We start from the raw sequence: 26,872 nt of genomic DNA on the forward strand, positions 1-26,872 counted from the left end.
ATGAGAACCTCAAGAAAATCAACCTCGACACCATTATCGTCGCGGCGTTCGGCATCATCTCGACGATAACGGGCAAGACCTCGTTCGCCATCGCTCTTTACCGCATCACCGAGACTAAATGGATGAAGTGAGGGTCAACGATGTGTTTGGGGTCGCTGGGCCATCTCGGAGAGCGTCATGGAGGCAATGGAGTGAATCACGTTGGCCAGAATGATATGGTCGATTTTATTCTGCGCTATTATTTGTCTATCGTTGCGAGATACCAGGTCGGGGAGAATGTTGTTACGAAGGAAATGTTTTTCTGAGTGTGCAGTGCAAGGCACTTTCGTCTCAAACGTGATACCAGATATCAAACATAAGATCATGACATATACTTCGCCAACTCGCTGAATTTGAGCGTGATGACACTCGAGTATCGCAAGGAAAGAGATTGACGGCGAACTACGATAACGGAGAGCGTTGAATCGAAAGATGCTCGCACATCATCACACAAGCGGCGCATTCGGAAATGCTCAAAACGATAACGGCTCACTGCAGTATCTCCGCGCGCTGTCGATGAGCTCGATGAGCACCCAGAAGTGAAACTTCGCATTTGTTTTTTCGTGCTACTACAAGCACCACAAAATGCATCATAAAACACTGTAGTACCCATGGTGACGAGCGCATCGAGCGACTGCTTTGATCGCTAAATGTCCTCAGTGTAAGTAGGGTTAGGGTTGGGGTTATGAAGTGTCATGAGCCCGAGCCTCGGCCCGGATCAAAAGCCGAGCAGCCAGACCTCAAGCTGTCGACCGACAACCCTCGTCTCCAGCGACTCATATCGCAAACTCACATTGTCAATCTCTAAAACATATTGCGGCGCAAGCCCCTAGACAACATGGCATCCAGTGCGCCTCGCAAGCCGCCCACGTCAACACAAGCAGAAGTGGTGCTACTGCCCAGCCTCAAGAATTGCCTGCTCAATCTGCCCTCGACACTGGTGAACGCGCTGTTGAACTCCAATGCCGTCGTGCAGAATGTCGTTGTAGAGCTTAGCTTTCGAGCTGCCGCGGGAAGCGATGGGAAGCCGGGGAAGCAGCAGTCTGTCTTTCTAGGATGGACGGGTATGCGTTCGCAGACGCGCAGGGCGGGCCCGAGAGGCGACGCAGAGGTCGCGGCCGTGGAGGTTGATGGGACGTTTGGTCGATTGATTGGACTTCGGGAAGGCATGAAGGTGCGTTGTCTTCTTTCTTCCCTTTGGCCCTCTGTCCCATCAGATCATCCTCCAAATGATTGGTGGCAAGGCGGAGACATGATTGGCTGATCGGGTGAGGTAGTAGGTTGCTGTTTCGCTACATGTAGACCCGCCATTGGCACATACAGTCAACATTGAGCCATTGACGCCGACTGATTGGGAGAGTATGTTGGATGCATGAAAGTTCCCTTCGCAAATGGCCCGTTTCCTAACCTGTTCACAGTCATCGAGTTGCACGCGCGCTTTCTGGAAATGAACTTCATATCGCAAGTGCGGGCACTTCCTAATCCAACAGCTGGCCAATCGCATCCCATAACACTTCACTTGTCGCCCACGTCGACAGCTAGCATAATCGTCACGTCTCTGTCACCAGGAGCACCCGCCACGCAGCCATTTGCTAAGCTAGCCCCCGATGCGGAAGTCATCGTAGCACCCAAGACCAGGCAATCAGCAAGGCATTCCAGCTCTCGCGACAGCAGAAGTGTCACTAGCCGACGGAGTGCAAGTGGTAGGAGTGAACGACACCGCAGTGCCCACGATGAGGAGAAGGCACGGCCGCCTTTGTTCCTTCGCGGAGTCACGAGAGCTCTTGGCAACGAGTGGTTCGAAGTCGATGGCAAGCAAGGAGAGGACGACGGCTTTGCCGATGAAGGCCTGAAAATCTGGGTTGATCAAGAGCATCTGATGTCGAAGACTTTACGGGGCGTGACATGGGTCGCAGTATCCGTGATGAAGCCCGCTGGGCTGCAAGAAGCTCAGGACCCGCAGGCCCAGCCGACTGTGGAGCCATTGCCAGCGTCGAAAGTCGTAGCTAAGCTGTGTGCATGGGAAGATGCCCCAGACTCTCAGCACGTGGTGCTATCGAGCCTTCTTTGCAATGTGTTGGCCTCGCCTGGCATTGTTGGTGGTATTGTACGCGTTGAGCCTGCACCATCGCCATTGCCTAAAACAGCTTCGGCACTCAAGGAGCCATCTCAAGGAGCCAGCAAAGACGCGATTGTGAAGAGGCTGCGCGTGACACCCTACGCTGCAATCGAGAAAGCGGCTGGCTTCCAGTTCGGCGGAGAGTCGAAAGCAGAGAAGGAGCAGGCAGTCCAAAAGATTGGGTCGATCTTCGGCAAGACGTTGTTCTCCGGTCCTATCACGGACGGCATGCTGCTTCCGGCAACAACAGAATGGCCCGGTGGCGTGCTCGATTTCGAACCACCTCCTCCTGGTGATCCATCCAAGCCTAGGATAAACTGGCTATCTGGCGCTGACAGGAAACTGGAAATAACCGTGCAACCGGAGACCGCACCACCGAAGGCATCAAAGCCACCTGGCGAACCTCTACCAGACACCGTGCCTAACATGGTTGCTGTAAAAGCAACCCTTGACAAGACCCGCACGAGCTTGCTGAACCTTTCCTCCGTGTTGCTCACAGGCGGATTAGGATCCGGCAAGACATCAGCGGCGCAGCTCCTTGCCCACGAAATGCGGAATCAGTACCTGTTCAACGTGATCTATGTTCCCTGCCGATCGTTAGTGTCCGAGGAGACTCGCGTCAAAACAATTAAAGACAACCTGCAACGAGTATTCGCATCCGCTGCATGGGGTGCTCGTTTGGGCGGTCGAGCTGTTGTGGTTTTGGACGATTTGGACCGTCTCTGCCCCATTGAAACGGAACTACAGGTTGACGCCAATGGTCGGAGCAGGCAGGTCAGCGAGCTGCTCTGTTCCGTGGTGCGCGAATTCTGCAACAGCGACACTGGAGTGGTTCTCCTGGCGACTGCGCAAAGCAAAGAGGCGCTACACAACTATATCATAGGAAGCCACATGGTCCGGGATATTATTGCTCTGAAGGCTCCTGACAAGGACGGCAGGAGGCAGGTGCTTGATCTACTTATTAAGGAGAGCAAAGGGGCCATGAATCAAGACCAGCAAAACGACCCGCGTAACGGAGATGCTGCCAATGAATGGATGGAAGAGTCTCGTACACCTTCACACGAAGTTCTTGATGGCCCTGCGCCCGAAGAAGACGAAGATATCGGGGTCGACACGCTTGATCTCGCTGGCCAGACGGACGGATACATGCCTGGAGATCTAGCGACCCTCGTTTCGCGAACGCGAAGTGAAGCTCTCATCCGCGCTGTCGGGGAAGACTCTCCGGACTCATCGATAGCGCTCACTGCGGCCGATTTTGCGGCGGCTCTGAAAGGCTTCACGCCTGCTTCTCTTAGAGGTGTCACTCTGCAAGCGTCTACTACGACATTTGCGGCCATTGGCGGATTGACGGAAACACGCAAAACCCTTCTCGAGACGCTTCAGTACCCCACGACATATGCACCCTTGTTCGCGAAATGCCCCTTACGGCTAAGGTCAGGTCTTCTGCTTTATGGGTATCCTGGATGCGGTAAGACATTGCTAGCATCTGCTGTAGCAGGCGAATGCGGACTCAACTTCATATCCGTCAAGGGCCCTGAGATCTTGAACAAGTACATTGGAGCTTCGGAAAAAAGTGTGCGAGACCTGTTCGAGCGTGCCGAAGCAGCGAAGCCTTGCGTGCTCTTCTTCGACGAGTTTGACTCCATCGCTCCTAAACGTGGTCATGACAGTACTGGTGTGACCGACCGTGTTGTCAACATGCTTCTGACAATGATGGACGGTGCCGAGGGCTTGAGCGGAGTCTACGTGCTCGCCGCTACAAGCAGACCCGATCTCATTGACCCCGCGCTCCTGCGTCCTGGACGTCTGGACAAGAGCTTGATGTGCGACATGCCGAACGAAGAGGACCGTCTCGACATTCTCCGAGCCGTGAGCGAGAAGCTGAAAGTCGACGAGCACGTCGTGCGTGCAGAAGGCAGCCAGACGCTGCGGGAAGTCGCACGCAAGACGCAGGGTTACTCAGGCGCAGACTTGCAAGCGGTGATCTACAACGCGCACCTGGAAGCCATTCACGATATCCTAGGTCCAAACGACATCTCGACGAACGAACCAGAAACCAACGAAGCCGACCGTCAGCGAAAGTCCAAGCACACCGACTTCACCTACTTCCGCCTCGGCGAGATCGACTCTATCCACCAACAGCCCTCTGCCATCGCCGCCGAGCGCGCTCAGATCGCGACAAAACTCGCGGCCATGCAGCTCGCACGCCGCAAGGCCAAAGAAGAGCGGCGCGCGTCGCAGAACCGGCCCTCGTCGTCCGCTGGCCAAAATGGACCGGTCAATGGCACGGATGGGTCCGATCACGCCGAGCCCGTCATCCGATGGCAGCATCTAGCGAAGAGTCTGGGCACGACTCGCGCGTCGCTCAGCTCGCAGGAGTACAACCGGCTGTTGAAGATCTACAACGAGTTTGTCGTCGGCCGCAACGGCGAGATGTCGGACGGACAGGGGAGTAACGAGGTTGGCGGCCGGACGAGCTTGATGTAAAACCACCCGCGCTTCGACGATTGTAAAACAAGAGAAATGGAAGACATCTTGGAATAATCCATATTTTACCATTCATTATCCTAACACAAAAGCCGAAAAATAGGTATCATCGTAACCTCGTATCATCCCAGGAATCCAATCAATGTAACCTTTTACTTCATGTTGGCGCCAGTAGCGTCAGGCTTCGACGAGACGGCCTCGCCCTTGATGCCCTGAGTGCCGGGGTTGTTGCTGCTGGGGTCCTGGCCGACGTTGGTGGCGCCAGAGTCAGACGCGACGGGAGCCTCGCCGGGGCGGTGGCCCTCGGTGTGGCCGGGGGCGTTGGAGGCGCCGTGGCCCTGCTTCTCGGCCTGCTGCTTCTGGAACTTCTCGGAGGCGCCGGCACCGCCACTAGAGATTGTGTTAGTATAGTTGTTTTTGGAGGGTCGATTAGGTGAATGGGGAGACGAACGGGGTCTTGGAGTGGTTGGTCATTTTTGCGGAGGTGTGGTGTGTATGTGGGTTTGGTTTGTGTCTTGGAGTTGAATCGTTCGAGTGTAAGTTGGAGTAGCAAGTCTGCAATTGCCGGTCTACAGAAAAATATTTATTTCCAGTCGCAAGACGGCTTGCCTTCGTGGGGCTCGTGTGATGCATCGATGGATCGTCAGGAACCCCGCCAGAAGCGCGAATGATGCGTGCTGAACGTCACGGCAACGAGTGACGTCTTCGATGGAAAATGCGACTCGCCATAATCCTCCGATTATCGATGAACTCGACGCGATGACACGATTCTGATGTTAGATCGTCAGTGGTCGTGTCGCGGATAAAGTGCCTTTGCTCAGATGATTTGGGCTTTTCATGCTGGGAATCAAATTGGAGCACCTGGATGTGGAAATTGTGATGTCGTTCGTTCTATTTCACTCGAGGTCTATATCTTCGTGTGACTTCCCTCAAAATGCCGTGATATGTTCGACTTTACATGTTTGCGTGGGGCATTCCAGTATCTTCTGTTTTCTTTGGGTTTTCCATCCAAAATTTCTCGGTCTCCCATGCTTGCTGAATGGTCGAGGCTCGAGCTTCGCGACCTCGACAATACGATCCCTTTATAGCAAAGCGCCTGTTCTCGCAGGACTTCAATGGTAAAGACAGTAAAAAACAAGAGAGAAATGTAGCTTTTGCAATGCTCATACAAGCTAGGAGCCTTCCAACGTCCATGAATCTTAGACCTGTGCCCGGACGTTAGCAGCAAGCGTTTCGTTGCGCTCGTTTGCAATGCTGATACTTGCTGCTGCACCAAATCAGCTGTTGAATCGACCGTGAAATGATGCTCGATCCCTCACCTGCTCAAGAACGGCCGCCCTCATCGTCACCGTCATATCCGCTGTCCGGCTCCAGGGAAAGCTGCTGAAGCTTGCGTTGCGCTTCCAGCATCCAATCGACAGCCTCACGCGGATGAAACCTGACCATCGACCTCAGCTCGACCTCCGGCGCAGACGCCTTGTAGTTATCCGGTATCGGCAGAGGCACGCTGGGGAACCCGGACCAATCGCAGGAAATCGTACGCCGAATGCGCGAGCGCGCAGCCTTCTTCACGAACTTCTCTTTCGGCCGCGTCACGATCGACTGGAAGACAGTCTCCAGCAGGCCGACGTTGTTGTACAGCGTCTGGACCTCCGCCTCCGAGCGCGTGAAGATGAAGGGCTCGCGAAGCGCGAGCGTCGCGGTCTTCACGCCGCTGAGCGGCTGTATGTCGAGGCTCCAGGAGGCCTGGTGCAACCTTGGGATGGTCCAGGCGTCGAACCAGACGACGCAGTCGAAGGGCACGGCTTCGATGTCGAAGACGCGCTCGGCCTCCCAGGAGTGAATGTCGACGTGCAGGGTGAGGAGCAGGGGACAGCGCTCGGCGATTGTGTCGGCCTCGCGGGTTAAGGTGAGGAAGTCGACCGTGAGTGTGGCGATGTAGTTGAGGCCGAGTATGTTGGGTCTGGGCTTGAAGTGCAAGATGTCAAAGAGGTTCCAGCATGCGTTGCACTCGTAGTGTATGGAGGAGAAGTATGATGCGATCGATTCATGCAGCCAGGTCTTGCTGACGAGGAACTTGGAGATGCCGAAGGTGAAGGTCCGGGCCTTTGGAATACTGTTAGCCTTGGAGTTGCTAAAGGAAAGTATGCCTTGGTTCATTCGTGGCGGCACCTGCTCTCCACAACCACTTACCGTATATTGCCTGCCTTCGTTTCTAGCAGTGATGCGCCTGTGCAGCTCTGCTGCATCCCATCTGCACTTCAAAACGAGGCGGACCGGTCCGTTTTCCTGGTAGGACATTACTAGAATCATGTCGCGCACCTCTCGTGGCAACTTCCACCACATGCATTTACCACTCAGGGGTGCGACGCTCGGGTCATTCATTTTCGATGGCGACGGCCAAATCAGTTCGCGGATAGTATTCATTGTGTAGTTCCCTTCGTCGACAGTTGGGAGTCGATACGATGGGCTTGATGCTGCTATGGACGTTGGCCTAGAAGGGAGTGGATAAATGGCGATTAGTACGATGATTCGAAGATTTGATCGATCAATGTCAGTGTCAGTGAAGCACAGGGAGAGATCGATCCAGCGATGGCGCGGATGGGATCTGAGAAAAAGTTGCGGTGCCAGAGCGGGTTTTTAACACTGGGCGTGGAAAGCTTATTGCATGCGATGAGGGTAAGCAGATATGCCTTCCCGATGCAGATGCAGCAGGCACGAGAGTATGAGCTTTGGTGCCCAAGATCGCGGCGATAACATCGCAAATGGGTTTATCATGGAGGACAGTGCCGGCGCGTGATTGGCATGTGGATGAGTCGCGCTGAAAGTGTGATTAATCCTGGAGATCTAGGCTGAGGCAAACAATTCCTGGATTCTGGATTCTATTGATAAGTTATGATGATCCTTGTGCTCTCAGACGTTATCAAAGATTCGATGTGAATCTAATTGGCGTTGTCAGATCGGATGTCCTCGAGTCTGTCTTCCCGATTCCAGTAGGTTTGCTGACTCATCGTTCGGGAAGTGAATTCCAGGACCCTGAGTCTCGTCAGCCGTTCGGAGGCATTGATACAATCTCATCAATGAACATTGTCATGGCTCAGTATTTTGTGTAGCTATCGCATACGTACAATTACATGACCCGGACTCTTGCCCAGCCTGGCAGTTGACTGGACGAAACATTATAAAAGCCCCTTCCAACACCTCGCTGTAATTGATTGGAAGCCCCTGTTTACCCACCGGCCTTTTCTCCCGTGATTTTCGAACATGGAATTGATCCCTTCTGGAGCTCGCTGGATATCGTTGGATTGTACGAAGATGCTGTGCAAGTCTCTGACTTACTCGTCCTGAGGATACAGGTGGTTGGCGAGAAGTTTGTTCATGGTGAACATGTGCACCTTGTCTTGCTTGAAGACCGCGTGCATCGCGTCATCGCAACGAATCTGTCGCTTGTCGTTGGGATCCTGTAGGTCGCGCTCTTTGACATAAGCCCAGATTTGCTTCACGGTCTGTGGTCGTGAGAGAGCCGGTTGGCCGAGCATCGCTGCCAGCGGCTCGGAGAGATTCATGAGTTTCTGCCTCGGTGTTAGTTCCGTCAAGATGCCAGAGGATGTGAAAGGACAGCCTTACGTGGAACCCTCCTTTCTTCTCCTTTTCCGGCTTCTCTTCCCCACTCGCAAGATCACTGTCATCGGCAGCACTGATCTTGGTCGAGCTCTTCTTCTTAGGCTTCTTGGCTTGCTTGGCGGCCGGCTTCTTCTTTGTCGCTCCTCCGCCGCGTGTTGCCCGTGTCTGACTGTTGATCTCCGCCTGCAGATTCCGCGCAAATGCCTCATCGTCCTCTGCTTCAGGCTTCGTCTTCTTCTTTACCTTCTTGGGAGGAGGTGAATCGACCACGTCGCTCAAGTCGCTCTCGTCGCCTCCGCTGCCCGCCTTCCTCTTTTTGGGTGATGTCTCCTCGTCATCGTCATGTGCTGCGCCGTTCGCTGTGGGCGCGGGTTCCGGCGCGGCCGTGGCTTGTTCGTTCTGGACTTTGTCGAAGCGCTCCATGATCAACTCTTTGATCGCATCCTTGAAATGTGTTAGCAAGGCCTTCCCATGTGTGCCATTGGCGACAGCCGAACCTTTTGCGGTGTGAGATCGTAGTCCACGCGCTCTTGCAAGCCATTGCGAATGCGCTTCGCGGAGATAGTCTCCAGGTCGGACTTTGCGAGGATCTCGTCGATGATGGCAGCATAGGAAGCGCGCTGCTCAGCAGGGACTTGTCGAGGGTCATCAGCTTTGGTTCGCGAAAAGATAGTGTGTGCACAAGAGACGCGCGATGTGGCAGGCGCGACGTCTCGGAGGCAACTCACGCTCGGAGGCCATGGTGCAGCTGATGTGCGATAGGCAAAATGAGAGATTGGTGATAGGATTGGAGTGAATACTCAGGCGGAGGAAGGGTCTAAGAGCCCTTTGCCTTAGTTGCGGCGCTCAATGGGCTTTTCGCGCGCGCGAACCGTCTGTTGCAGTCCGCGGTATGATGTACGTCCGAGCGCGGGTGAAGATGCCGAGCTGGACTTGAGCGAGACGGTTCAGATGCGACAGCTGATGTGGGCGGCGTGTGGCTGAACAATACACTCGTGACGTAGTGTTGGGTTTGCTTGTGGGTGTTGATCACCAGTCACGGGCAGGTGTTTCGTCAACGCATGTGCAGGCGAGTCGCTGGCGCAGCACGTGCGATCGCCTCACGAGCCGCCCGGTATAAGGTAGACGGCCAGCCGCCAGCTCGGGGCCTCAGCGGCCCAGGCGACCGCGGGCCATCCCGATGTCACCCGCCCGCCTGCCCGTCTCTCCCGACCCCGCACGCTTCCTCTCGCTTCTTGGCCGTGGAAGCCTTGTCGCCTGAGGCTCTCCATCAATCAGGCCCCACCGCAAAATTGGCACACGCTCCAACGCACAGCGAGCCAACGGCGCCGGTGTGACCGCGAGAAGATTGAGGAGATTCCGGACCACCACCACCGTCGCAGCCAACCCACGCCCACAAATCTCGTCTACGCGCCGACGAGACTCACACACAAAATGGCGCCCTCATTCGAAAACCTCGACCCCGAGCAGGCCGAGTACGACGGCGAGGAGGAAATTGACTTCTCTGGTATGCGGATGACAACCCGTGCGACGGATGCGCGGCGAAACAGCGATGCTGACAACCTGCAGATCTCCGCGAACAGTATGAGGTCCGCATGGAGGAGGGTCTCGACACCTTCGTGGTGATCGATGGCCTGCCTAAGGTCCCCGAAGAGAGCAGGCCCAAGCTCATCAAGTTCTTGTTGCGCAAGCTCACCACCGCCGGCAAGACCAAGGAGGACAACGTCTTCATGCCCATGGACGAGGCTACCGGCCAGACTGGAGGATACGCTTTCGTCGAATATGAGACTTCCGCCCAGGCTGTCGCCGCAGTCAAGGCCCTGAACGGAACCCCTCTCGACAAGAAGCACACGATCGCCGTCAACAAGCTCACCGACATCGAGCGCTACGGCAGGGAGGGTCGCATCGACGAGGACTACAAGGAGCCGGAGATTGCGCCTTTCGAGGAGAAGGAGCACTTGCGCTGGTGGCTCGGTGATCACGAAGGCAGGGACCAGTTCGTCATGTACCGCGGTGAGAACGTTGGCGTTTTCTGGAACGAGAAGGAGGACCAGCCGGATATGGTTGTGGACAGGCAGGCTTGGACCGAGTCTTTCGTTCAGTGGTCGCCCAAGGGAACATACCTCACATCTATGCACTCCCAGGGTGTACAACTCTGGGGCGGCCCCAACTGGTCAAGACAGAAGCGTTTCATGCACCCCGGCGTCAACCTTGTCGACTTCTCGCCCAACGAGCGCTACCTCACTACCTGGTCTCACCGCCCGATGCAGATCGACGAGGGCCACCCCATTCTCGGCGTAGAGGAGGATGGCAAGAACTACATCATCTGGGACATCGCTACAGGCAAGCCTATCCGTTCTTTCGTCACTCTCGACCTCCCCGGCCCTGCTACGGACGCTGAGGGCCAGCCGATCAAGAAGAAGCTGCAGTGGCCCGCTTTCAAGTGGTCTGCTGACTCCAAGTACGTTGCGCGCATGAACCCTGGCCAGGGTGTGAGCGTATACGAGCTTCCTCGCATGAACCTTATGGACAAGACCAGCATTAAGATTGAGGGCATTGTGGACTTCGAGTGGTGCCCCGCTACCCCTCAGAGGGCTGATGTCAAGACCTACGAGCAGCTCTTCTGCTACTGGACACCCGAGATGGGCAGCAACCCGGCCAAGGTCGGTCTCATGGCCGTCCCCACCAAGGAGGTCGTTCGTACTAGGAACCTTTTCAACGTCTCCGACGCCAAGCTTCACTGGCAATCCAACTCCGACTTCCTTTGCGTTAAGGTCGACAGACACAGCAAGAGCAAGAAGAGTCTGGCAACGAACCTCGAGATCTTCCGCGTCAAGGAGAAGGGCGTGCCCGTCGAAGTCATCGACACCATTAAGGACACCGTCATCAACTTTGCCTGGGAGCCCAAGGGCGACCGTTTCGTCCTCATCACCGCTGGCGAGGTCCCTGCCGGATCCGCCGTGCCCCCCAAGACTTCCGTCAGCTTCTTCTGCCCCGAAAAGGTGAAGGGTAATGGCGTTGGTAACTTCAAGCTTATCCGCACCGTCGACAAGAAGAACAACAACGCCATCCACTGGTCGCCCAACGGCCGCTTCGTCATCGTCGCGACCGTCCTCAGCCAGCAGTCCTACGACCTCGATTTCTACGACTTCGACTTCGAGGGCGACAAAGACGAGAAGGACAAGGACCTGACCGCCAACCTCCAACTCCTCACCTCCGCCGACCACTACGGTGTGACCGACATTGAGTGGGACCCCTCGGGCCGCTTCGTCGCTACCAGCGCCAGTGTCTGGAAGCACAGAGTAAGCGTTTCTCACCCACCAAACTCAACCCAAAATGACCGCCCCGCTAAGATAACCCCTCACAGATGGAAAACGGCTACCACCTCTACTCCTTCTCCGGCCAGCTGCTGCGCGAGGAGCCGATCGAGCAGTTCAAGCAGTTCGTCTGGCGCCCGCGGCCCGAGCGCCTGCTGTCCAAGGAGGAGATGAAGACGGTGCGCAAGAACCTGCGCGAGTACTCGCGCCAGTTCGAGGAGGCCGACGTCGCCAAGCGCAGCTCCGCCGACAAGGCCGTCGTCGAGGAGCGCCGCCGCAAGCTCAACGAGTGGCTCGCCTACCGCGAGCGCACCGTCGAGGACCTGCTCGAGGACCGCCGCGATCTCGGCCTGCCCGAGGTCAGCGAGGAGCGCGCCGCGCTGCAGGTCGACGACGAGGGCCAGGTCGTCGAGGAGATTTTCGAGGAGATTCTGGAGGAGAACGAGGAGGTTATCGATTAGATTTTTAGTGGATGAAGAAAAAGGAAAAGCTTTTTTTTTGTGACAAGCGGACGCGAGTTTTCTTGTGCCGGCTTGCCCGCACCCGGATGCATGGCGTTTATGTTTGTCTGCGCGGAATGCAACGGTGGGCTTTTGGGGCGAGGTGGACACGATGCATGAGGTAGTGCGGTTTTCTCCAGAGTGGCTTTTCGCATGCGGAGGGAAAACGTACAGGATGGATGGATAGAGATGCCGGTATGAAATCTTCGTTTTTATGTATTCATTGTGCGTGCTCGCTCTTTGACAGCAAAAAAGCTGCCCTGAACGTGAGGTCCATTACCGCTGCGGTGATAATTCGATACAAGCCTATCTCCCTGCGCCTGGATAAGAGTGCTGTTTCCCTGCCGGATCCTCTACAAGACAAAAGAGAAGTACGCTCTGCGCCACAATGCCCAACGGCATCTCAAACAACCGTCGATCAGGTCCAAAACGGCGGCGGCAGCGATGCTCAAGCAGCCACTTCGCGCCATGCATTACAAAGTTGACGAAACTCCACGCTCCCCGAACAAGGCTCACACTTCCCAACTCCCGATCCCTTCCAACATCGAAGCGAGGCCCCCCTAGCCCCCAACCAACCTTTACCTTCGACACCTCAACGCAATCTCATGCTCGACCGCGCGCCTCGTCAAATCGACGAACCCCAACTTCGGCCCCGTCCCAAAGCCCGCCACGTTGTTCGTCGCGCACACGCCCTCGGCCCAGCGCGCGAACTCCGGCGCCAGGTTGCGCAGGAACAGAAAGCAGAGCATCTCCTCCGAGAAAATGGGCTGCGCGGGCGGGAGTTTGGATGAAGGATGCGTGGAGTTGAGTGTAGAGAAGGGCATGGGGCCGGGAGCGGCGGCGCCTGATGCGTTATTGGTGTTGGAGGAGGACGAGGCGGTCCCGTGCTGCGAGCGCCAGTGGTGGCTGAGGCGGTTGAACGCCATGTAAGCGTTCTCGAGGCGGACGATGTAGTCCTTGAGGTCCGCGCTGTTGGCGTGCGAGATGTCGTGCAGCTCCATGTAGAGCTTGAAGCCGGTGTCGGAGCCCTGGGGCAGGCAGACGTCTTCGAGGACGGACCAGATGTCGGCGGCGTTCTTGATGTGCTGGACGCGGTTGCGGAAGGTCGGGGCCAGGGTGCCCCACAGTACGCCGGAGAGGGCGGCGTTGCGGCGGTTGAAGATGGCGAGCTTTTTGATGTACTCGTTCCAGTCTTCGACTTTGCAGTCGATGGGCGGCGGGGTGGGTTCGGTCTTGGTGCCAATGAGGACTTCGAAGGTGTTTTCTTTCATACACGCTTCGGTCATTAGGTCGCGGTAGGTGGGCCAGTCGCTTGCGGATTGCAGGAGGGGGACGATCTTGTATGACTCGCCGCTGCCGCATGAGCTTGCAGCGAGGATTTCGACTGCAGAGCTTTGAAGGTCGAGTTTGACGGGCGTCACATGTTGTGTCTGGAATGCTTGGAGGTTTGCGAGGATCTCTTCCGCGCGCTGCGCATTTTGCTGGAACTGCGACACCGTGCCACGGTTACGGTTGCGTTGCGCTGACTGGGGTCCTTGTTGGTCAAGGCTTAGGGGATCCTCGTCGACCTGCATCATTTCCGTCTCTGTCGCGCCGTCTACTCCGGGCACTGAAGGCTGTTCGTCTTCTTGCGGGCGGTCATATTCGCAGTCGATCCCATTTTGAGAACACAAAGAGCATGACGGCCGTGAATTGTCGCACTTGGTCTTCTTGGACCTACAATAGTTACATGGACGGCCGCTAGACGAAGCCGTATCGCCTTTGATCAGACAAGTGCCAAACTTCTTGTACTTCAGCTTCATGTTGGCCACGTCGGTGCGAGTGAAGAGTCCATGAGGATTGGTCCTTTCCAAGAATTGCAAGACCTGCGCTGTAGGCGTTCCGATCGCAAATAGACCGTCAACGGCCTGCTCAATTCCTCCAGCGCGAGCCCTACGTCTGTGTCCGACCAAATTCAAAGCCTCCAGAGGACCGTGGTTGTGATGTGTCTTTCTATGGCGGACCTGCCACTCACCTTCGGGATTGTTCGGATCGACAGCGACAACAGCCAGACTCATCGGACAGTTCATGCGCTGACTTTTGCGATTATGGCGGATGCGAGTTTGGTCGGTCAGCTTGCCTGTGTTGGCAGCCTTGCCGTGCTTGCTGCAATGCATATAGCGCTTATACAATACTCCTCGCGCGTTCTTCTTAGAAGCACGGCGCACGACTTCATAGCCATGCTCTAAGGACCACGAATGAACTGCTTCTTCCAAAGCAGCTTGGTTGGGATATGTTGCTTCTGGTGGAGGCGGGAGGTGAAATACAGGTTCGTTGCCATCGTGTCCGTCCGGCTGCACGGCATCGCCGTCGTCATCATCCTCTTCGGCATCTCGTCTCACAATGTTGCTCAGGTCGGCATACTGCGACAAGGAAGGTGATTGTGGATCGGGTGGAGGCGCGCCTGGCCCATTCTGACCAGGCGAGGGCGACGCGACAGGCGGCTGGGCATACTGATGGGACTGTACGGAAGCATGGAGGGCGGACTGCGGCGATTCTTGCTGAGGTTGCGCAGCAGGTACCGGCGAGTAGTACGGCTGCTGATGCTGGCCAGCGGGAACAGCAGGGTATGGCAGCGGTTGTTGATACGCGCCAGGCGCAAACGCGTTTGGCGGGAAGTGGCCGTTCACGTTGACGTTGACAGCATCCTGCGGAGCATATTGCACGTCTGCAGAGAGGTTAGAGAAAGACAACGTCGACAGACGCAGGGACGTTCGCTCACATTGGGGATTCATGGCAGGTCGGTGGGGTGGCCGCCGCCGGTGGGTGCTCGTTACGGGCAGCGATGCTTGTGCTTAGTAGATGGAGGATGCGACGCGGTGTGCTGCCTCGAATGTTTGGAAGACGCGCGACGCCTGCCTTTTGCGGTGCCGGCTGGAAAGACACCACCCAAGCTAATAATAAGCCGCGTCTTGCCTCTGCCGCAGCACTACAGCATTACAGTATTCACTTCAATTAAGATGCGTACGCATTTGAAGAGTAAATCTATGTCTCTCGATGACGCTCTAGGAATCTTGAACTTTATGGCTTGACCTTAAAGCAACGCGGAGTTACGCTCATCAAAGCGTACTGCCTGCTCACTCTCGCGATTTGCTTACCACACCTCGCGCAAAGCAAAAATCCTGTAACAACGTAAATGCACTGTCCGTGAGTTACCAGCTCGAGCAACGCGCTTTCTCACTTTATCTCAACGCATCGGTGGTCCATTGTTGCCTTGGAAGACAGCGCCCTGGGTACTCCACATCAAGAATGTCACTCCACGCTGTGCCTCGGTAGATCGCCTGTGATCCCTCCTGGCCCTCATATCGTAGCATACCAGCGATATCTAGATGCTCATCTCCGTACCTACTTGTCAGACCTCATAACAATCTACCAACAATGGCCCAACGAGCACTCAAAGCCACCTGCCTCTGCAAAGGCGTGCAATTCACACTGTCCGGCCAGGACAAGGGCGCGGTGCTGTGCCACTGCAGCAACTGCAAGAGCTTTACGGGCTCGTCCTTCGCCCACAATTACCGCTTCATGAAAGCCAAGGTCGAGTACCAGAAGGGCGAGGACCTGGTGAAGTCGTACAAAGACGACAATACGAAGTCGGGCAAGGTGCTGGAGAGATTCTTTTGCGGGCGATGTGTAAGTCTGCCGTGTGGAGTGTTCGAGTCGATGTCGATGGCAAAAGTCTTGGAGAGATTCTAGAGCGATGAGGTGCTGACAAGACGGATAATGACAGGGCTCATCGCTCATGAACAAGCCTCAAGCGATCCCCGGGTTGATCGTAGCCTGCACCGGTGCGATCCAGAGTGGCGAGGACCCATTGCATCCAAAGTTCGAGCTGTTCGAGGAGGACAGACGGCCCTGGTTGGGAAGTATTGTCAAGGGCGCAGCGAAGTTGTAAATAACACATGTATGAGACCACCTTGATGGCCGGAGCAAGGGCCGCGAGCAAAACCCGTCACCTGCCACGCTTCGTATTGTTCTTCAAGCACAGCCAGCCCTCATTCCACCACCTCCACCAAACAAGCACCCGCGAGCGCCGCGCCCCACCTCCCCGCGCCTCCGCCAGCAACTTTCTCCAAACCACCCTGTCTCTCTCAAACATACAAATCACATCCCCACCACCTCTCCAACCTCACGACAACCACCACCCACCAAAAACCCCACCACACCACGACATCCAAAATGTCCGACCCCGACACAGAATCCTACTCCACCTCCCCCGCCTGGTCCGACGTGACCCCCCTCCCCACGAACCCCGGCGGCCCCAACCCGCTCGCCGCAATCGCCTATGCGCCCGCCTACGAAGAAGCAATGTCCTACCTGCGCGCGCTCATGGCGGCGAACGAACACTCGACGCGCGCCCTCGAGCTGACCGAAGACGTCATCGAGCAGAACCCCGCGCACTACACCGTGTGGCTGTACCGCGCCAGCGTGCTGTTCGGGATCGACGCCGACCTGCGCGCGGAGCTGGAGTGGGTGAGCGACGTCGCGCGCGCGCACCAGAAGAACTACCAGATCTGGAACCACCGGATGATGATTGTTGAGAAGCTGGGGAGCCCCGAGGGGGAGCGGGAGTTTGTGGAGGAGATGTTTGCGCTGGACGGCAAGAACTACCATGTTTGGAGCTACAGGCAGTGGCTCGTGAGGCGGTTTGGGCTGTGGGGGGAGCGCGAGAGGGGGTTTGTGGAGGGGATGGTGGAGCGGGATGTACGGAACAACAGTGCTTGGAACTATAGGTGGTTTTTGGTGAATGGACGGGAGAGCGAGGGGGTGCCGGGTGTGAAGGATGAGGGAGTGAAGAGGGAGGAGGTGGAGTATGCGGCGAGCGCGGTTGCGAAGGCGCCGCAGAATCCGAGCCCGTGGAATTATTTGAGGGGCGTGGTGAGGGCGAGTGGGGGCGGGTTGGGTGAGTTGAAGGGACTGGCGAGCGAGTATGCGGATTTGACGAGGCCGGGCGGGGTGAGGTCGAGCCATGCGTTGGATTTGTTGGCGGATATTCTGGCTGATGAGGATAAGAACAAGGCTGGGGAGGCGCTGGATGCGCTTGCGAGCACGTACGACCCGATTCGCAAGAATTACTGGGAGTACAGGAAAGGGCTGCTGGGGTTACCGGCTGCTTCTGTGGCGTAGGGATGGTAGGATAATGTTTTGTTTTCGGAGCTGAACGGCAAGACCATGGCATGATAGCTTTGAGCGGTGCATAAGGATCACGAGATACCCTTTGGCATATTATTCATTTCACTTCCCATTTCCCTGATTGAAACGCTAACGCTAAACCCAAAACCAGAATAACTCCAATCATCTATGTTCGTTGAAAACGCCCTGACCATCCCAAAACCGATGAGATATCAAACACGAATAGGCATAAAACTCCCCATACACCCAACATCCATCGGTACGCCACAAGTCGGCATGTCCAGGCCAGTCTTCGCACTGGGCACCTCATTGTTGGCAGCAACAATCCTCTCATCAAGGTACCCGTACTCCTGCCTCCAGCCCTCAACCATGGCAGTGGTGACGTTCGAGCCGCCACAAACGATGATGACGACTTTCTCATCCGGCCTGACTCTGCGGCCGAGCGCCTTGCTCAACCGACCGCCGTAGCACAAAGCAAGATTGACGCCGCAAGCCAGCTCGACGAGCGCCTTCTCGTCGTCCGCGAAGCGCCAGCAGCCCATCGCGGCTTCGGCGTCGGACAGCACGGCGCTCTTGAGCAGGCCGGCGGCCTCGTAGCGCTGCGAGAGCTCGAAGCAGCGGTCTGCGACTTTGACGGCGCCGAGAGACGTGGCCTGGGAGGAGATGCCGGGGAGAGCGGTGAGTTCGCCGTTCTTCAAGCTCTCGCTCAGCGAGTCCGCGCCCTCCGTCTCGACGGCGAGCACCTGCGTGTCGCGCCACCCGGCCTCGGCCATGCCCTGCAGCATGCCGATGAGCAAGCCGCCGCCGCCGACCGAGCACGCCATGACGTCCGCCTGCCCGTGGCCCTGCTCGCCCATCTGGCGCGCAACCTCCTCGAAGACAGTCTGGTTGCCGCGCCAGACGTTCTCGTGGTCGAACGGCGGGACGTAGACGGCCTCCTCGCCGCGCGCCTGCGCGTCGGGCATCACGACGTCCTGCAGGTGCGCGATGGCCTCCTTGAGGCTCTTGCCCTCTTGGATGACCTGCGTGGCGCCCGCGGCGCGGATCTTGGCGATCATCATGGGCTTGGTGGACTGGGGGACGACGACGGTGGAGGGGCGGCCGAGGGATTTGGCGGCGAAGACGCAGGCCAGGCCCGCGTTGCCGCCGGACGAGGCGTAGAAGTGGACGGCGTCTGGGTTGGATGCGCGCGAGAGGGCGACTTGACAGTAGTGGCCGATGCCGCGGCTCTTGAAGGAGCCCGAGGGCTGCAGCGTCTCGAGCTTGAGGAAGATTCTGCTTCTCCAATTTAGCAATCCGTATCTTGGGGAGACCAGCCCTGCGGAGAGGGATGGCTCGGGTGGGGTTTGGGGGATAGGGAAGGTGGGCTTCCGTACCATCCTGCTGCCTCAGAGAGGTTGGCGGACTCGACCAGGGGAGTCTCGCGCCATGGCTTCTTCTCGGTGGGCTTCATGGCCGGCTGCTTGACAGCGGGCGCTCTGCCGTTGGTGAGAGGAGCGTAGACGGAAGCGTCTGCGGTCATGTTGAACGAACGATATATGTTATCACGCGGGGGGATTCTTGCGATAACGTGACGAAGACAAGACGACTGAGCTTGAATTGGAAGGAAAGGAAGAGGCGCCGAGCCAACGACCCGGACGGCAGGCCTTCTTATCTGCCAACAAGGTATTGCGACCTACATTTTGCCTACTCCGTACGTCGGATCCACTCGGTCCGCGCGACGAGGCGCGCCCTGAGAGTGACATGCGAGTCCGTTGCGATATCAAGCCGGAAGTCTAGCACGGATCGGGAAGGCTGGTCCATCCAATGCGGGCGGCGAGGACAGAGTTTCGAGGCATCTGGCGGTGCCGAAGGTGCATTGGACGGTTGCGTGTGACGGCAGCAGGCGGTCTGAGACCATCGCGGTCATCGATATGGGCGGCGATGGGGTAAGCAAAACGTGCGGTGCTCACGGCATGGGGTAATAGGAAAGCGGCATGGGGTAATGGAAACATTCCTGAGGCGCCGACGAGCGCGCGCTGTGCTCGGCGGAGGTGGTGAGGAACGCGGGTTAGCAACCGACAGCCGACGCTAGGCGCCGACCAGCATCGCAGGGCGAGGTTATCCCCCACAGACTGCAGTCCAATGCGAGCAGCGTGATACGACCACCCTGATGCTAAAAATGCCTCGGAGCCGGTGTGGTGGCTGACGTAGTGATGTATGTTTGTCTCAAGACGTACCGCAGCAAATGATCTGGTTATCCGGCAAGTCAACTGCCGTGTCGGCAAGTCAACAACCGTGTATCTTCATCTCACGTCACGATTCGCATGTAGAATACACAGAGATTTAGGTTCAGAAACTGATATGTCCTTTGCTTTGGTATCTCGCCCCATCACCGCCAGTCGACAGCAACAGATCCACAATAATTTCCCCATACACCTAACTACCCTACAATCCACAAAACTTACACCCCGACTCCTTCCCGCAACACCACCTTCAACTCCACACAACCCATCTACCTCGCAACCCCAGTCTGCTGCTGCTGTTGCTGCTGCTGCTGAGGTCTCGGACTTCCCTGCGGCACGACACCCGGGCTTTGCACGCCGCCGCTCTGCATGCCTCCGCTCGGCACTCCGCCCGAGCTGCCGAGCCTCTGCATCGGTGGCTGCTGGGGCGTCTGGCTCCTGCTCGGAGGCCTCGCCTGGCCTTGCGCCGGGCTGGGCTGAGCCATGTGCATGGACGGGCTGCCGTTCGCGCTCGCGGTGGCATTAGCCATGTGCGGGCTCGCGGCGGCGACGTGCGGGCTGGACTGGGAGACGCGCGGGCTGCCGGCGTTGCTGAGCTGGGCGTGCATTGCGTTCGGGGACTGGTTCTGGTTCTGGACTTGGCCCTGAGCTTGCGTTGGACTCTGTTGTGGCTGTGGAGGGTGGCGCATCTGCTGTAATTGTCGTTGGCGCATCAGCTGGGCGTAGTTCTGCTGCGAGTTTGCCTGACTGCCTGTGGAGTTCATGTTTGCGTTCTGCTGTTGCGGAACCTGCTGCGGCTGCTGTTGCTGCTGTTGCTGGGCAGCGTATTGCTGGGGCTGCTGCACGTGGTTCTGGGTCCCTTGCTCAGCATTGCCAGATTGTCCATTCCCGTTGGAAATATTTCCGTTGTTCTGGTAGGCTGCCTGGTTGTGGTTGTACGTGGGAGTGTTGTTGTTCCCACCCTGTTGCTGTGGAGTGCTGATTCCCGCGGCGGCGTTCATCGCGTTCTGCCGCATCTGACCAGACGATTGTGACTGGTGCTTCAGCTGCTCAGTAGCGAAGTTCGTCAACTCAGCCTCATTCATCTGAGGGTACCTAGCCCTCAGCTGATTCTTAATCTGAATGACGGCTGGCACGTGCCCCGAAGAAAGCTGCTGTGGGTTGCCTGCGGGTGTTGGCGGCGGTCCCATGCTAGGCGAAGCAGACATTTGCTGATTGTTATTTCCTTGTGCAACTTGGCCGTGAGGCGTACCGTTAGGCGTTTGATGGTGGGCGTGCTGCTGCTGCTGAGGCTGCTGCTGAGGCTGTCCCTGCTGCTGTTGCGGTGTTTGCTGGCCTTGCCCGGGCTGCTGTTGATGCTGGGCCTGGAACGCAGCAAGAAGCGCCTGGTTGCTTGCAAGCTGCTGAGAAGTCGTGACGCCGTTGACACCCGGACTAGCCATGTTTCCGTTAGGCATCTGGTATTGCTGGCTGGGATACTGCGCTGGCCTGTTTTGGTTGTTGGCGTGCGCCATGCGCTGCATGTCAGGTGTTTGTCCCGGTGCCTGGTTTTGACGCATGTGTGCCTGAGGAACACCTTGCGCGTTCATGTGCGGGACAGCAAGATGACCATTGCGGACCGCCATTGGCACTTGCTGCCGCTGCTGGTTAGGCATCTGCCCGTTTGTCTGGGGCTGTTGCTGGCCAGCAGGCTGAACACCCTGGGCTTGTTGCGCAGTCTGCGGCCTTTGCTGGTTAGGCATACCATTCGGCATGCCTTGCGATGCGCGCATCATCTGAGCACCACGCTGCCGTTGAGCTTCAAGCATCTTCGCCTGACGCTGACGGTTGACCTCGATCATCGCAAGATCCCGCTCGTAACGTGTCTTGCTAAACTCTTGAGGCGTCGGCATCGGACCACGCTGTTGTGGTGCTTCATTCTGTTGCGAGGATTTCCGCTGGGCTGCGGCGCGTTGCGACTCAGCTTGTTTGAATGCTGCAGCCTCCCGCTTGCGAGCCAGCTTGCGCATAGCATCAACGACCCACAAGTAACGAGTCGTTTTCCGCTTCTCAACCCTGGTCGGTTGAGTGCGACGGCGTACGGGCATGTGTGGTTGTTGTTGGCCACTGGGGTTGTTCGCCTGCGCCTGCTGCACTGCAGCAACTTGCGATTGATAGCGACGCTCCACGGCTTGCTGACTGAGTTCGAGTCGCTGATACCAGGTCTTGAAATACACCGTCTTGCGCATTTCAGCCGGCAATTGCTCGAGGTCGACCCAGCGCTCGAAACACTCCCAGGGGGTGCGCCGCTCCATGCCGCTCTTGAAGGCTGAAGGCAAGTTCATCTCGTCTGCAATGAGTGACCAATTGAAAGAATAGTCCTTAGCCAGCTTGCGCAGCTTCTGGTCATCTTCCCAAACCCATTGAGATCCATTCCTGAACTCATAAAATGGTGTGCTCGGCATTTGGAATTCGGAGGGAGGCCTGAAGGCATTGTTTGCGTGTAGTCGGTCGCGGATTGGCTTGTTCTCCGGGTGGAAAAGAGCAATTTCCTGATCTTCAGCTGGCATAGCAATCTCGTCGCGCAGACGCTTACTGCTTGGCTGATCGCGGAGCTCATCTTCGTCTTCGTAGTCGAAACGGCTGCGTTTGCGGAACGGGTGTTGCTGTTTAGGAAGTACCTTGCCTTCAGTAAATTTTGAGACCTTAGTGATGGGTGCCGCAATTTCGGGATCGACCGGCTTCCACTCTGGTACTTCGTGCAGCGCCTTCTTGAGTGAGCCTGCTTTCTCGAGTTCTTTGACGTGCTCCAGGAGTTCGGAATCGACTACTAGCCTGGAGGGAAAGTGTTCAACGTCCTTGGGCGTGGCGGGCATCCCTTCGTCTTCGTTCGCTGATTCGCCCGACGACTCGAGATCCGGAACTAGTTCGTCCTGCTTGGACATTTTGCGAGGAGACGTCGGCTTGACCTTGATCTGCATGTGCTTGCGCTCCTCGGCACTCGCTGCTACCCAGTCGGCGCAGCGCTGAGCCAGCCACGCACAAACACTTTTCTTCATCTTGCGCTCGGCTCTGAAATCCTTGCACATCCATTTCATCTCAGCCATTACGTTGTCGTGATGCGTCATCGGCTGCGGAGGCTCCCGGCATTTCTCCATTTGTCGGAAAGACCACTTGTTGGCATTTTGCAACTGATAGATACGTCTGAGCATCCGGTAATCCATACGTTCATGAATGGAGGTGAAGTGGTCTTCGGTTGACAACGTCTTGGTGGAGGATCTGAGGAGCTCTGGCAAAGAATTTGTCTTAATGCTAGGCGAGTCGTGTGCTTGAATGCGGAATAGTGGTTCTAGATAATCCCTCTCGGGATCCTCAGCAGCGCCTTTCAGTGTTGAGAGGCTAGGCAGAGCGGCGAAGCTTGCAGATTGTGTCTGTTGAGAGGGTGCATGTTTGAGTGCATGTCGAGGCGTGTGCTGCAGCGGGGAAGGACCGGCATGGCTAGAACTCTGACGGCGCGTATCTTTCGGGGATACAGGAAAATCGGACGACATCCTGCGAAGCTCAGCCTCCAGCTTCACGGATAGACGTGGGCCAGATGCGCTCTTTTCTGTAGCCGTCTTGACCGGCGGGGGATCCATGGCAGAAGAGGAGTCGGTCGACTCAGCACCCGCTGGTTTGGCCGGATCCAGACTCTCACCTTGCGCAGGTTTTACCCTAGGAGCCACTGTGATATTATCGTCATCCGGTTCTCCAGAGCTGGGCTTTGCTTGCTGAGCATCGGTCATGGCCACATCGGCCGAGGCAGTGGCATTTGTCGGCGCATTCTGGGCTGCATTCCGATCTGCCTGCTTCTCTTTGACCACAATTTCAGCCTCGGTAAGTTCGGAGCTTTCTTTCGAATCCGGTTCAGGCCCATTCGCATCATTTACGGCGCGTTCCTCTGCGTTGCGAGCTGCAGCCTCGCGTTCTTCCCACCGAAGCTGATCGTCTGGTGTATTGACATCACCAAGTGCCTGGCGTCTAGCAATATCCTTTTGAGCTTCCAGTTGTCGGTCGTGCTCCTCCTTGGCACGCTGTTCCTCAGGACTGGGACGAAGGTCATGTGGCACCTCAATGCGAGCAGTATCGGATCCGGGAGAAGTATTGGGGGAGTCCTGAGGTGGCATTGGTGTGGCAGCCGAATATGCGCCGACAGTGGAAGAGGGCGAGGAAGCAAGATCGCCTTGGGTCTGCAGATGTGAAAGTCGACGCCCTCCATCACCGTTGGGCTTGTGGCGTTTCTCGGCTTCCTGTTCACGCAAGCGCTCCTCCTGCACATCCTTGGGCGGGAGATGTACAGTCTTCGCGGGCTTCTGTGGGCTGCCTTCCAGGTTGAGTAGCTCCTCGGTGGCAACGGTGAGGTTGCCCTCATCCTCCTGCTCCGACGGCGCAACCTTGCTCATGAGACCATCAAGTCCCGAGGCGCCGTCGGCAGCATCCTGAGAAGTCTGAGACGGCTTTGAAGCTGATTTAGAAGTTGCAGCAGGAGTCCTCGGTCCAGTACCGGCGGCCATGTCGGCGGCCGAAGCAGGCCTGTCAAGAGCAGGCGACTCTGCAGCGGGCGCATCGGAATTTATTGTGGGCTTCGCATCGTCAGAGTTCTTATCAGTAAGGCTAGTGAGCTTTGAGGCGTATATGGACGCCTCATTTTGTTGAAGTTGTGGAAATGGTAACGAAGTATCGTCGAAGTGACGATGGCTGCTGCGCTTGTTAGCGGGCTCGAGGAACGGAATGCGACAACGAAATGGAAACGAACCTCTGCAAGCTGTTTAATTTCAGCCATGTGAGATCGTCTTGCGACAGACTCGAAAGATCGTTCGCATCGAAGTGGTGATTAGCCAGGCCGGAAATGGGCTGGTTTGCCTCGATGATGTGGTGGACGGCTTTCAGAGCCAGCAGCGCGGACGCGTGCGACCGCGACCTGGAAAAAGGTCAGCCATACGCGCCTCGCATCGAAATTAATCAAAACAATTGCACCAATTGCTTGAGTTATCATCGCAGGACGCGACTTGAGGATGCGAAGAATATCGGGGCAATACGCACGTCACGGGGCGGCCATGTTTCGAGGCGTGCGCGTCGGTCGCAGCAGTCGACATCCGGGGAGTCGCGCGCTGGGGGACATCTGTCATTCAGCGAACAACAGACGCAGCGCAGCGCATCAAAACTAGAGAAAGGAACAGCCGGCGCAGAGGAGGGCCGAGGGCGTGGGAGAGGAAATGGGGATAGTCGGGGAGTGCAGGGCTTGGGTGTTCGTGATGGCGGCAGGCGTCGTGTGGTCGACTTTGCGCCCGTGGACGCGGAAGGGCTGGCTGGCTGGCTTGGGGGGAGCGGCGATGATTCTTGCAGCGCTGCGATCAAGGATGGCGCGCCTGCGATCGCCTAAGCTTGCTGAGCCTGAGCCTGCCCCCAACCCGCCCGCGCGCTGCCCTTGCACGGCTCCAGCCGACCCGCTGCCTCCCGCGCGCGCGGACCTCGACCATGCAATGACGGCGAAAATTAATGCCCTTCGCGTCGGAAGAGCTGCTGGAGAGCAGCGAACCTCACTAATATAAAGCACAACCCGACATGCCTGGAGCCACAGGGAAGAGAAAGCGCGAGGACGCAGCCGCGCGTCCCAGCGCACTCAAAAAGGCAGCGTCCAAGCCTGCGGTAGTCGCCAAACAGAAGACGACCGCAGCGCCAGCAAAGGCAGCAAAAGTCCAGACCTCGTCGAGCAAATCCCAAAACGGAAATGCCAGCAACGACCAGCCACTGTCCATCCAAGTCGTGACCGGCTCGTACGAGCGTGTGCTGCACGGCTTCACAGCGAGCATCCCCCGCCAGGCCCTCAGCAATAGCAACTCCAACGACGAGGAATCCACGACGACCTTCTCTGACACCTTCCTCTTCGCCGCCCATGCCTCTTCAGTCCGCTGCCTGGCCCTCTCGCCGCCCACGGAGTCTGACAAGCGATACCTCGCCACTGGAAGCTCCGACGAGCGCATCAACGTCTACACCATTTCCACCGCGCCGCCAATCAGCAATGCCTCGAAAAAGCTCCCTTCACTGGCCCAAAGTTCCATTTCCGAAAATCCTTCCAACAGATCACTGGGCTCCCTTCTCCACCACGACCGTGCCATCACTCGATTGAATTTCCCCGCAAAGGGCAAGCTCTTCTCCTCCGCTGAAGACAACACCATCGCCATTTCTCGCACCCGCGACTGGACCGCTCTGTCCTCCATCAAAGCACCCATGCCTAAGGTCCAGGGACGGCCGTCTGGAGACACGGCTGGACCGGGCGAGATCCCAATGGGGATCAACGATTTTGCTATCCATCCCTCTCAGAAGCTCATGCTGAGCGTCGGCCGCGGCGAGAAATCGATGAGGCTGTGGAATTTGATGACCGGAAAGAAGGCTGGTGTCTTGACGTTCGAGAGGGATGTTCTGAACCAGGTGGGCGAGGGCAAATTCAGCAGTGGCGAGGGTAGGCGAATCCTTTTTGACGAGGCTGGAGAGAACTTCGTTGTCGGTTTCGAGCGGGGAGCTGTCGTCTTCGGCATCGACGACTCTCGACCAAAGGCTGTCATCAAAACGACGCCGACAACCAAGCTGCATAAGATGCAGTTTCTCCAGTCAACTGAAGGGAAGATCGTGCTTTCGGTATCATCGGAAGACGGCAGGGTGCTCTTCTTCGACGTGACGAAAGCGGCCGCGGAGCCCGCACCCGAAGACTCCAAGGCCCTGCCCGTCTGCCAGTGCATAGCCCAGCTCGGTGGCAAGGCTGCCAATGTCAGCGGACGCATCAAGGACTTCGAAGTTGTTCAAATTCCCAACAGCAGTGACATGGTAATCGTTACAGCAAGCAGCGACGGCGCTGTGCGGTTGTGGAAGCTGTCACCAGAAGCCATTGCGGCGACGGAGGGCAGCTCTGTGCCCACGCAGGTTGGTGACTTGGTCGGTGCCCTCGAGACTGGCAGCAGGATTACTTGCTTGGGCGCATTTGCCATGGATGGCACTCACGGAAACACCAAGGTTGATCCGGACGACAATGTTGCGGATGAGGCGGAGGAGGAGGAGGAGGAGGAGGAGGAGGAAAGCGACAGTGATGAGGAGTGATTAGAGCTGTTGTGATACCTGATTAGCGAGTCACTGTACACTCTTGCTGTATTCTTACATACCTTTTGAGTACAACATGATCGCGCCGCCTCATATTCGCGTTCAATGGCCGTGTCGAGAAGCATCCTATAGTAATATAGGTACCTGAAATAATAAAAGCTCAGGAACAGCTTCCAAGCCCACAACCCTCCCCGCATTGCCGTCACCAGCCAGCAGCGAGCACGCAAGCCCCACCAAGCACGCACCTTCGAGGCTTCGACTCCCAATCCCACAACCCTC

At 57.0% G+C, this 26,872-nt stretch overlaps 10 protein-coding genes across 10 annotated transcripts; 5 read left to right on the plus strand and 5 right to left on the minus strand.

Moving 5' to 3' along the window:
- Positions 1 to 791: 791 nt before the first annotated feature.
- Positions 792 to 4,645, plus strand: WHR41_03008 (uncharacterized protein; the record flags this gene model as incomplete). Its single annotated transcript, XM_069371614.1, has 3 exons — positions 792 to 1,213; positions 1,320 to 1,398; positions 1,458 to 4,645. Exons 1-3 carry the CDS (start codon positions 878 to 880, stop codon positions 4,643 to 4,645), a joined length of 3,603 nt encoding a protein of 1,200 aa, XP_069231484.1. The 5' UTR covers positions 792 to 877.
- Positions 4,646 to 4,797: 152 nt separating this feature from the next.
- On the minus strand, positions 4,798 to 5,119 carry WHR41_03009 (uncharacterized protein; the record flags this gene model as incomplete). The annotated part of the gene is made up of 2 exons (XM_069371615.1): positions 4,798 to 5,035; positions 5,097 to 5,119. 2 exons carry the CDS (start codon positions 5,117 to 5,119, stop codon positions 4,798 to 4,800), a joined length of 261 nt encoding a protein of 86 aa, XP_069231483.1.
- Positions 5,120 to 7,717: 2,598 nt separating this feature from the next.
- On the minus strand, positions 7,718 to 9,339 carry WHR41_03010 (uncharacterized protein). The gene is made up of 4 exons (XM_069371616.1): positions 8,998 to 9,339; positions 8,767 to 8,903; positions 8,273 to 8,713; positions 7,718 to 8,217 (listed from the first exon to the last, which is right to left on the minus strand). Exons 1-4 carry the CDS (start codon positions 9,008 to 9,010, stop codon positions 7,981 to 7,983), a joined length of 828 nt encoding a protein of 275 aa, XP_069231287.1. The 5' UTR covers positions 9,011 to 9,339; the 3' UTR covers positions 7,718 to 7,980.
- A 192-nt stretch (positions 9,340 to 9,531) lies between these two features.
- Positions 9,532 to 12,305, plus strand: prt1 (Eukaryotic translation initiation factor 3 subunit B). The gene is made up of 3 exons (XM_069371617.1): positions 9,532 to 9,776; positions 9,839 to 11,571; positions 11,637 to 12,305. Exons 1-3 carry the CDS (start codon positions 9,704 to 9,706, stop codon positions 12,045 to 12,047), a joined length of 2,217 nt encoding a protein of 738 aa, XP_069231288.1. The 5' UTR covers positions 9,532 to 9,703; the 3' UTR covers positions 12,048 to 12,305.
- A 359-nt stretch (positions 12,306 to 12,664) lies between these two features.
- WHR41_03012 (uncharacterized protein) lies at positions 12,665 to 14,860 on the minus strand (the record flags this gene model as incomplete). The annotated part of the gene is made up of 2 exons (XM_069371618.1): positions 12,665 to 14,793; positions 14,848 to 14,860. 2 exons carry the CDS (start codon positions 14,858 to 14,860, stop codon positions 12,665 to 12,667), a joined length of 2,142 nt encoding a protein of 713 aa, XP_069231289.1.
- A 462-nt stretch (positions 14,861 to 15,322) lies between these two features.
- Positions 15,323 to 16,070, plus strand: WHR41_03013 (uncharacterized protein). Its single transcript, XM_069371619.1, has 2 exons — positions 15,323 to 15,755; positions 15,853 to 16,070. The coding sequence occupies exons 1-2, from the start codon at positions 15,504 to 15,506 to the stop codon at positions 16,015 to 16,017; spliced, it is 417 nt and encodes a 138-aa protein (XP_069231290.1). The 5' UTR covers positions 15,323 to 15,503; the 3' UTR covers positions 16,018 to 16,070.
- A 231-nt stretch (positions 16,071 to 16,301) lies between these two features.
- On the plus strand, positions 16,302 to 17,249 carry WHR41_03014 (uncharacterized protein; the record flags this gene model as incomplete). The annotated part of the gene is made up of 1 exon (XM_069371620.1): positions 16,302 to 17,249. The coding sequence occupies one exon, from the start codon at positions 16,302 to 16,304 to the stop codon at positions 17,247 to 17,249; it is 948 nt and encodes a 315-aa protein (XP_069231283.1).
- A 4-nt stretch (positions 17,250 to 17,253) lies between these two features.
- Positions 17,254 to 19,115, minus strand: WHR41_03015 (uncharacterized protein). Its single transcript, XM_069371621.1, has 2 exons — positions 18,632 to 19,115; positions 17,254 to 18,533 (listed from the first exon to the last, which is right to left on the minus strand). The coding sequence occupies exons 1-2, from the start codon at positions 18,775 to 18,777 to the stop codon at positions 17,468 to 17,470; spliced, it is 1,212 nt and encodes a 403-aa protein (XP_069231284.1). The 5' UTR covers positions 18,778 to 19,115; the 3' UTR covers positions 17,254 to 17,467.
- A 464-nt stretch (positions 19,116 to 19,579) lies between these two features.
- On the minus strand, positions 19,580 to 24,819 carry WHR41_03016 (uncharacterized protein). Its single transcript, XM_069371622.1, has 3 exons — positions 24,542 to 24,819; positions 24,255 to 24,419; positions 19,580 to 24,196 (listed from the first exon to the last, which is right to left on the minus strand). Exons 1-3 carry the CDS (start codon positions 24,625 to 24,627, stop codon positions 19,750 to 19,752), a joined length of 4,698 nt encoding a protein of 1,565 aa, XP_069231285.1. The 5' UTR covers positions 24,628 to 24,819; the 3' UTR covers positions 19,580 to 19,749.
- A 244-nt stretch (positions 24,820 to 25,063) lies between these two features.
- Positions 25,064 to 26,593, plus strand: WHR41_03017 (uncharacterized protein; the record flags this gene model as incomplete). The annotated part of the gene is made up of 1 exon (XM_069371623.1): positions 25,064 to 26,593. One exon carries the CDS (start codon positions 25,064 to 25,066, stop codon positions 26,591 to 26,593), a length of 1,530 nt encoding a protein of 509 aa, XP_069231286.1.
- Between the last annotated feature and the right edge of the window lie 279 nt (positions 26,594 to 26,872).

Source organism: Cladosporium halotolerans, assembly GCF_011745625.1.
Source record: "Cladosporium halotolerans strain TM138-S3 chromosome Unknown Sca7, whole genome shotgun sequence".
Lineage (NCBI taxonomy): Eukaryota > Fungi > Ascomycota > Dothideomycetes > Cladosporiales > Cladosporiaceae > Cladosporium > Cladosporium halotolerans.

Coding starts and splice junctions, on each gene's coding strand:
- WHR41_03010 (XM_069371616.1), bottom strand. Junction 8,714..8,766: donor ACGATCTCACACCGCAAAAG/GTTCGGCTGTCG, acceptor ACACATTTCAAG/GATGCGATCAAAGAGTTGAT. Junction 8,218..8,272: donor AGAAGAAAGGAGGGTTCCAC/GTAAGGCTGTCC, acceptor ACACCGAGGCAG/AAACTCATGAATCTCTCCGA.
- prt1 (XM_069371617.1), top strand. CDS start 9,704: ATGGCGCCCTCATTCGAAAACCTCGACCCCGAGCAGGCCGAGTACGAC. Junction 9,777..9,838: donor GGAGGAAATTGACTTCTCTG/GTATGCGGATGA, acceptor GACAACCTGCAG/ATCTCCGCGAACAGTATGAG. Junction 11,572..11,636: donor CCAGTGTCTGGAAGCACAGA/GTAAGCGTTTCT, acceptor AACCCCTCACAG/ATGGAAAACGGCTACCACCT.
- WHR41_03013 (XM_069371619.1), top strand. CDS start 15,504: ATGGCCCAACGAGCACTCAAAGCCACCTGCCTCTGCAAAGGCGTGCAA. Junction 15,756..15,852: donor GATTCTTTTGCGGGCGATGT/GTAAGTCTGCCG, acceptor GGATAATGACAG/GGCTCATCGCTCATGAACAA.
- WHR41_03015 (XM_069371621.1), bottom strand. CDS start 18,777: ATGACCGCAGACGCTTCCGTCTACGCTCCTCTCACCAACGGCAGAGCG. Junction 18,534..18,631: donor CTCTCTGAGGCAGCAGGATG/GTACGGAAGCCC, acceptor AAATTGGAGAAG/CAGAATCTTCCTCAAGCTCG.
- WHR41_03016 (XM_069371622.1), bottom strand. CDS start 24,627: ATGACAGATGTCCCCCAGCGCGCGACTCCCCGGATGTCGACTGCTGCG. Junction 24,420..24,541: donor AAACATGGCCGCCCCGTGAC/GTGCGTATTGCC, acceptor ACCTTTTTCCAG/GTCGCGGTCGCACGCGTCCG. Junction 24,197..24,254: donor AAATTAAACAGCTTGCAGAG/GTTCGTTTCCAT, acceptor CAAGCGCAGCAG/CCATCGTCACTTCGACGATA.